We start from the raw sequence: 8,787 nt of genomic DNA on the forward strand, positions 1-8,787 counted from the left end.
CTATTACAAGTAACTAAGGTTTTTAATTTTTTTAAGGTTATACTTATTGATTGATGGTACTGAGGGTACTCAGGACATTTTACTTGTTAGATAAGTGCCCTACCTGGTGAGCCACATCCTCAGCCCAGTACTATATAGCTATTCAGAGTCCTAGGCTCCTAGGGAAGTTATTGTGTGTTTTGTTTTCCCAGACATATTAGAAAATACTGTTTCTTTCCACTGGGATTACTAAACCAATGGAATGCTGGTTTTAGGAATTCTATCATCATATCCTAGCATGCCACTGTGATAAAATCTATCCTTGACAGATGATGCGGTAGAGTTTGCAGTTTATATCCCAATATCCTTCCTCAGCACCTTACAAGGACTCCTTGATTTTAACTAAGTATACACTGAACCGGAAAAGACTACCTCTCCTAAATCCCATAGTTTTTGTATAACCATTGTTATGTGCCCTGATATAAATACATTTCTCTTACAGGAGAGAGTCATGCCCTGATGGTCAGGATATACATGAGAGCAATCACCTGTAAATATGACCATACTTAGATCCCTACATATATATATATATATATATATATATATATATATACACATACATACACACACACGATATATTTATGTATGTGTGTATGTATATATAATGTGAGAGAAAGCCTCACTTTGCTGTGTAAAACAAGACCTGAAGACATTGAAACCTGGGATCAGGCTATGCCTTGAAGTGAGAGCCCTTGCTATTTGCTACTTTATAATTAACACTGAGATGTTATTCTCCCAGCTTAGGAAAAAATACTCATGTAGAAGAAGAATGCAACAGTACTGGTTTCCCAGTTGCCTTGAATCTTGGACCACGTTGAGTACACAAAGTTAATGAAGGAATAGATCTGGGTGACAAAATAACTGTGTCAAGAAGAGAACATAAAACCTATTGTCTCTCTGGTATGCTAAGGTGTGGCAACTTCTCTTTAGTTGTTAGAAACAGTTTGCATATATTTAATCCTCTCAATGACTCTAAATATAACATTAGTTCTAGTGGAATTACTAGTCAGCTTCTGTAATTTTTGTCTAATATCAATTTTCTATAATAAATTTTTCTATATTTCTATATTTTCCCCATACCACATAGGTCACGCTGACCTTGAACTAACTTGGGTAGCCCAAGCTGGCCTCAAACTCAGTCCTTCTAGCTCAGCCTCTTATGTGCTGCTATTACAGGCATGTGCTGTGAAGCCTGGCTTATTTTTTTTTTTTGGTGGTGATGGTACTGGGGTTTGAGCTCAGGATCTAGTACTTATTAAATAAGCAGATACTCTACTACTAAACTACTTGTCATTTTTACACTGTGGTTAAGTCTTGCTGATCCTCCTCTGTTGCAAGCTGGACCACAAGCCTACTTTTTGATTCCCACCATGGCTAAAATGACAGACCTGGACCACCACACTCAGCTTCTTCCATTTAAGATGAAATTTTGTGAACTTTTATGTCTGGGCTGGCCTGGAACCATGATCCTCCCAATTTCAGCCTCCCTCATAGCTGGGAGTATAGGTGTGAGTCAATATATATTTTTTTCACCGGTTTGTTTCCTTTAATTCATAGTCATTTGGTAAAAAATATATTGTGAAATTTGATTTTCAAAAATGTCAACTTTGCCTTTGAGTTTATCATTAATTTGCACATCTTTTTGATGGTGAAGTATATTTCCTTAGCTGTTTTAGGAATGACATAAATGGTGCTCTTGGCCTAAAAGAACATTTGAGCAATATAGCTTGTGAAAAACGCAAATTCTAAATTATAGAGGTACTCTTAGGATTCTGTTATGTCTTCTTATCAGGAATGTGTGGATGAACTTCAGGTGTTGTACCCTTGAAATTACCAAAATATTAACATGTACATTTTATTGGGGAGTGATTCAAAAGCTATCATCATATTCAGGAACCAAGAGAGAAAAAAGTACTGTTCAACTAAAGAGATAGAACATAACCTAATTTAATTCTAACCATTTGTTTGCAAAATCAAATTCTATCCTTCTGAAAATTCTAATGCTGTTTTTTTTGTTTGTTTGTTTTGAGACTGGGTCTTGCAATGTAGCTGAGAGGCTGGCCTCAAATTCAGGAGCCTCCTGTTACAGCCTCCTAAATGCTGGGATTGCACTAGTCCTAACTGCCACTTACTGTTTGAATTTAAAGTCAGGCTCATAATGTAATCCTACTTTGAAGCTCAAAGCCAGCGTGGGCATAAAGTCTGTGAGACTCCCTATTAAACAGTAAAATGCTAGACTTGGAGGGATTAGGCTCAAATGGTACATCACTAGCCAAGAGCAAAAAAGCTAAATTAGAACACGAAGCCCTGAGTTCAAGCACCAGGATTCACACACACACACACACACACAGTTACACACCATTACGTATGTGAAATAATTTAAGTTCCCAGTACCTCAAACTACAGTATACTTTTTTTTTTTTTTTGGTCGGTCTTGGGACCTGAACTCTGGACCTTAGCTCTTCAGCTCAAGGTGAGAACTCTTACCATTTGAGCCACAGTGCCACTTCTAGCTTTTTCTGCTTATGTGGAGCTGGGGAATTGAAACCAGGGCCTCATGAATGCAAGACAAGTACTCTACCACTGAGCTACCTTCCCACCCCCCTATAGTATACTTCTAATTAAGGCAATTAGAAGTCTTACAAATAGCAGTCCTGAAATGACATACTGAACATTTACTAAAAGATATAGGACTGAATTGGAAAGCTGAATAAGTTTTCTTGTCAAGAAAGGACTTCAATATCATTAGTTGTCTTACTGTACAATATGAGATTTATACATTTAGAAGAATCACTGAATTAGGAGTCAAGAGGCCTAGCATTTAATATCAGTTTTATTTGTAACTAACCATATACAAATCACTTATCTACAAAATAATAGCTAACAACTACTCTCTAGTTCACAAAAATGTTACAAAACCAAAATCCTTCCCAAGAAAAAATCATTGTAAATCAAGATTTTAGTATTATTTAGCAAAAGTTTCAATGCAAAGATTGAGAATGACAAAGTGGAAAATGTCTCCTTTACACATTGGTAGCAGACCTTAATAGTGCAGATGGATGCGGTAGAGATATGTGTTGTCATGTTTCAACCGTATAGAACCAAGTTATCAATGGAAGTTAATGGGTAAGAAAAAGTTGGCCCCAAAATAATACCACTAAGAAATCACTTTCTATGTGAAGAACAGTGGTTACAACATGTCTGATATAGAGCAGAACAAAAAATTGGCCTGAAGCCACTATAGCACACTTACTCTTTTGACAGAACATGTACTGCTAGGTAGGGCAGGCATCTTATTTCTATATAAATAAAGTTAAACCAAATTCTTTAAACAGCCAATCAAAATGACAGACAAAAGATTATCTGTGGAATGTCATTTATCTTTTCTCCTTCCTTTGTTTACCCAAAAATTCACTGCCCCCTCACAAACAAAAATTCACTTCCCTATCCCAGATCAAACTCTGTCCTCTACCAGAGGGTAAGATATGTTCGCATTCTCACACTAGAGAAACACTGAGGATTAATTTGGCATGTTAATGAACAAAATTCAGGAAGGTAATTCTAAGAGAATATAGAAAACTTTACACCATAAACATTTCTATATGTACACCATTTACCATGTATTTGCAGTGTGACCACCATATGTATTATTAAGCTTTCAAAGATAAGCACCTATATTTTCTTGTATTTAACAATGTCAGTTTGGAGTGATTTACTCTTGTTTCTGGACTTTCCCTTATATATGGTGACAGAAACAAAGACTTGTATAGTTCACAGAGAAACACAAAATAGACATAAATACCATAATAAAATAAACATGAAAAACACTACTTACAGAAATAGTTCCAAGTAAACATACTTTCACTATTGGCTCCAAATGCCATCATCCACTTATGCTCTTAACTGTCAACTTTTATTACAAAAATACCTTCAAGCTGATAATCAGGAACGTTTATGTTGACTTACGAAACTGACAGTATTTGAATACTACACAAAACAGTTTTATACACAGCTTAAAGTTTTAAAGTTCACTGCTGGCACCTGGTTTGAGAGTTGAAAAACACTGTAACCACTCATCTCAATAAAATACTGTTTTTAGCTTATACATATTTTTAAAACCAGTATACCTCACAAAAAGAGTAATAAGTCAGTTCCCCTGCTGAGGAATCCACCAGATAGAACACTAAAACTATACAGCCAAATGTTTCAGGGAAGCAAACAAAGTTTTTAGGACAAGGAATGGCCAATGAATAAAAATTTACAATACTGACATATCTCCAGGGGAAAAAAAAAAGGGGGTTTTCCTCTGAGGCAACAAAGCGCATACCAGATACAGATAAAAAATATGAATTTATAAAACAAGTTATCTTTTGGTTTAGAAGGGTATTTAAGTATTTGGTGACACTAACAGAATGGATTTTCTTTCAAGGTAGAAACTGGTCAGTTCAAAAATATAAATTTTTTTAAATTCCCAAATAAAAGCTGGAGTTCTTTGGACAGTCAAATCCTGATTTATAAAAAATTTCTGTACCTTCTAAGGCCAGATCATTCTACACATTATCAGAAATGTAATCACTATTGAATTATATGCAGTTGTTTCTTTGCTGAAAGGAAACTAAACTTTAACAAACTATATTTAACTTAGAATACTAAAAGTGTAAATATACTTTCATTATTCTGAAGAAAGATATACACCTTCAAAATCCAACCGATTTCCAGTAGTTTTCCTATAAGCCAAAGGAAAAAAAAATGCAGTGAACCAAATAAAAAATACTAAGGACTTAACTTAAACTAAATTAGGATAGTCAAATATAAATATACTAAATAAAAAAAAAATCCCAAGTATCCTAACTAATTATGTAATTCACTTTTGCATATTTTAATTCTGGATTTTTAGTACAGTAAATTAAATAGTTGGTTTCAGGGACTTTAAATTTAGTACAGTAGTGTTTCAAATAATTACCCTTTCTAAACCAAATCTGTAATCCTAATCAACTTTTTCAGGAAAAAAGATATCTTTTAAAGATACATTCCACATAGTAAAAGAAACATCTTAGTTTTGCAAAGTATTTACAAAGAACCCTGCTGATCCGGTGCATTTCGCTGAGGTGCTACCTGCACCCAGACTTCATCATCAGAAAACGAACTTGAACTTCCTGACTCAGAGTCCAGCTCACTGAATCCATCTAAGTCCCACTCAGTACTAGATTCGCTCCTTGCATCATCTTCCTCTGTAATGAAACTTTGCCCAGGCTCAAGGCAGGAAGGATAAACACGAGCACAGAGGCAAATAAAGCCAGAGTCAAACTGCAAAAGGCCTAACATGGTACCTATATTAATCCACTGGTCTTCCCTAGTATCATACTCATACACTGTCACGCGGTTCTTTTTCCATTGTGGGGTGGTAGAAGTGATGAGCAGCAACTTTTGGTCGTGATTGACAATTTGGTAGTTGTGGGTCTCTGAGTCTAAGGGAATGTTGCTAATCCGTCTCCATTCTCCCCTAGCTGGGTTGTAGACCTTCATGACTGGGATGTCACAGATACAATAGATCTCATCTTTAAAGACACAGGCTTCCTGAAAATCACTTCGCTTAAGAGATGCACAGTTTAGCCACATATTATGGCTGGGATCGTAGCAGAGCATACGCTTACTGTTGACAGCATAAAGATAATTTTGAACTACTATTAGTTCAAAGGAATAAAACGAATGGGGTACAGGAGCCACCAGTGCCCACTGGTTCCTCTGAACACTGTAGCATTCCACTTCCTTCAATTTGACTCCAGTGACAGGGTCTCGTCCACCCAAAATGTAAATGTAGCCATTCAGATAGGCCACATCCATGCCCTCACGACACAGCAGGCGATCTGCCAGTTGCTGCCAACTATTTTGGGCTGGCTTATACACCCAGAGGTCTTTCCTGGGTTGGGCAGCTAGGTAGATGTCATGATCTGGAGAGACACAGACAGCCGAAGACGTGATAGTCTTAGTGTGTGCCGAGCTAGTCAAAGGTGAAGGCATTGTGTAAATGTCACCGGAGTACGGGTCATAGCAGAGAAAGGGATCTCTGGGGTGACCAAAGAAGATCACCATCTCCTTAGCACACATTCCCAGCCTCTGGGGTGGCTTCTCAGCCACAGATACAACAGAGCTGCTGCTGCTGCTGCTGCTGCTGCTGCTACTACTACTGCTGCTGCTGCTGCTGCTGCTGCTATTGCCGCCTCCACTGCTGTTTGGCTTCGACCCCAGAGGCTTGTACAACATATCCCCATAGCGCATCTGCAGGGCCCCTTCAATAGCATCCAGGCAGTACTTCTTCACAATGGGCTTGGTCAGCAGCCCTTCCAGGTAGTCCCGGTCCTCTTCAGTGAAGTGTGCCCAGCGCACACACTTCAAGACCTCGGCAGCACTGGGCCCTCGCTCTTTGGGGGCCGCCTCCAGCCACTGCACGGCCACGTGACAAACGGTCCGCTCGCTCTCTATGTCCAGACTGTCCAGGCGCAGGACGGCCAGCAGCTGGGCCAGGGTGAGGTCGGCCAGCGTCTCCTCGCGGATGCTACCCATCCTGCTCAGCTGCTTGAAGTTGTGCGCGATGAAGGACTGGGCCTGAGCCCGCAGCTTGTGGTGGTCGAAGGCGTCAGCGAACTTGAGGATGGGGGTGCAGTTGGCCAGGTCCAGGCGGCGAGCCAGGAAGGAGGCGCAGGCCTCGCGCACGTACTCCAGCTGCAGCATGTCGGAGGCGGCGTACAGCCGCTGCACGTTGGCCTCGCTCAGCGACACGCGGCCCGTGTAGCAGTAGTCCACCAGCACCTCGAAGGACTCGGCGTCCACGTCGTGGATGGTCACGCTGGCCTGCTGGCTCTCGAACATGCCGCCCGTGAACATGCTCTTGAAGTAGGGGCAGGCGGCGGCCAGCACGTTGCGGTTGCAGGAGAAGAGGCGGCCGGTGCCGGGCCCGCTGCCAGGCGTCACCACCTCGATGGTCACGTCGCACAGCAGCTGCGCGTCGTAGAAGGCCTTGAGCTGCGCCAGCAGGGCGGCCGAGTGCGCCGTGTCCTTCAGCTCCTCGGGGCCCGTGAAGAAGGCCGACACCGAGGGCTTGGAGATCCTCTTGGGCCGCCTCCCGCCGCGGGGGCTGGCGAGGCGGCGGGAGCGCGGGGCGTCTTCCCGGGCCTGCATGGTGGAGATGGCGGCGGGGCACGGAGGGCGAGAACGGCGGCGGCGGCAGCGGCAGGCAACCGGCTCCTCCTCACCCTTCCCTCGGCGTCGTCCCGGAATAGACTGCGAAACCGGCCGCCCGGACTGAACTCGGCCCTTCGTCGCGGTACCGCCTCCCTTTATCGCGCAGACTGTGCCTGACTCACCGTTTACGTTCCGCGCCCTTTCTCCGACTCAGCTCGCCTCATACGACCGCTGGCTGCCGCCTCGAGCCGCCCGCTGCCGCGCTGGCGAAACCGGTAGACGCCCGGACGAACTACCGCTCCCAGGGGGACTTTCGCGCCGGGTGGAATGATGGGATCCTCTGCACTTCCTGACCGAGACCGGTGGGACGGGTGCCGCTTTGCATGTCGGGAGTTGTAGTTCGCATAATGTGGTTAGGGTTCCAGTCAGGTGATTATTCCCCTCCCCCTCGCCCTAGGATGATAAAAGAGCTTCAGCTTTGAAACCGCTTTATTATTCATTGACTAGGTTACTTCACTGTGTAAACTTCCATTTTCTTAAAAAGAGGATGACTGTATTTCACCGATGTGTGTGTGGATAAAGTGACGGATATTAGAGGATGGTTTGATATTTTTTTTACTAGAATAATAACACACTAGTCTGTACCCAGATTTTTTTTTTTTTTTTTGGTCTGGTCGTGGGGCCTGAACTCTGGGCCTGAGCGCTGCTCCTCAGCTCTTCAGCTCAAGGCTGGTGCTCTACCACTTGAGCCACAGCGCCACTTCCAGCTTTTTTCTTATGTGGTGCTAAGGAATTGAACCCAGGGCCTCAGGCATGCAAGGCAAGCGCTCTACTACTGAACCACCTTCCCAGCCCTGTGCCCAGATTTAAAGTCAGTAATTGTCAGCTTTCCTCTGAAATTGTCAAAAATGAGTGTCTACTAATCTGAAACCAGGTCCATAATCGTTTAAATTTCTGCAATTTATTTAAGAACTTGTTGGCACCTTAAAGACCATTAACAATATTCTCAATATGAATTAAGATCTATATAGGATCATTACAAAGTCTTTAGGTGACTAAGTTAAAAGACATGATGAATGCCACCAAGTACCACAAAAGTTGAAGGTTTGGTTTTCTCAAGTAAGCAAAATTTTACCTCTGGGGAGCAAGAATATTTTCATTAAGACAGTATGAGTGTTTTCAAGTTCTCAAACCTTTTGTTAAGTAAAGGAAGCCAGTTCATACTGTTTGACTATTATATGAAATTGCAAAACACTGGAAATTAGTGAATAAAAATCATGAAGATGGGTTACAAAACTAGAGGAACAAAGACTGAACAAATACAGCAGTGGTACTCAGTAGACACTGTTGAAAATGAACTATACAACTTGTGAGAGGGGATGAGAGGGAAAAATGGAAAGAGTGAAGGAGGGGTGACATTGTCTAAAAAGAAATGTGCTCATTACCTGTAATGAGTAACCAGTAACCCCTCTGTACATCACTTTTATAATAACAATAAAACTTTGAAAAATCATGAAAGCTGCTAATCCTGGGTGAAGGGTGAAAAAATGGTAGATTGCTAGAATT

At 41.8% G+C, this 8,787-nt stretch overlaps 1 protein-coding gene across 1 annotated transcript; it reads right to left on the reverse strand.

The window, feature by feature from the left end:
* Nucleotides 1-2,862: 2,862 nt before the first annotated feature.
* Kbtbd7 (kelch repeat and BTB domain containing 7) lies at nt 2,863-7,540 on the reverse strand. The gene has a single exon (XM_070026686.1). The coding sequence runs from the start codon at nt 7,216-7,218 to the stop codon at nt 5,110-5,112; it is 2,109 nt and encodes a 702-aa protein (XP_069882787.1). The 5' UTR covers nt 7,219-7,540; the 3' UTR covers nt 2,863-5,109.
* Between the last annotated feature and the right edge of the window lie 1,247 nt (nt 7,541-8,787).

Source organism: Dipodomys merriami, unplaced genomic scaffold (genome assembly GCF_024711535.1).
Source record: "Dipodomys merriami isolate MVZ:Mamm:240054 unplaced genomic scaffold, mDipMer1.0.p SCAF_188, whole genome shotgun sequence".
Classification (NCBI taxonomy): Eukaryota; Metazoa; Chordata; class Mammalia; order Rodentia; family Heteromyidae; genus Dipodomys; species Dipodomys merriami.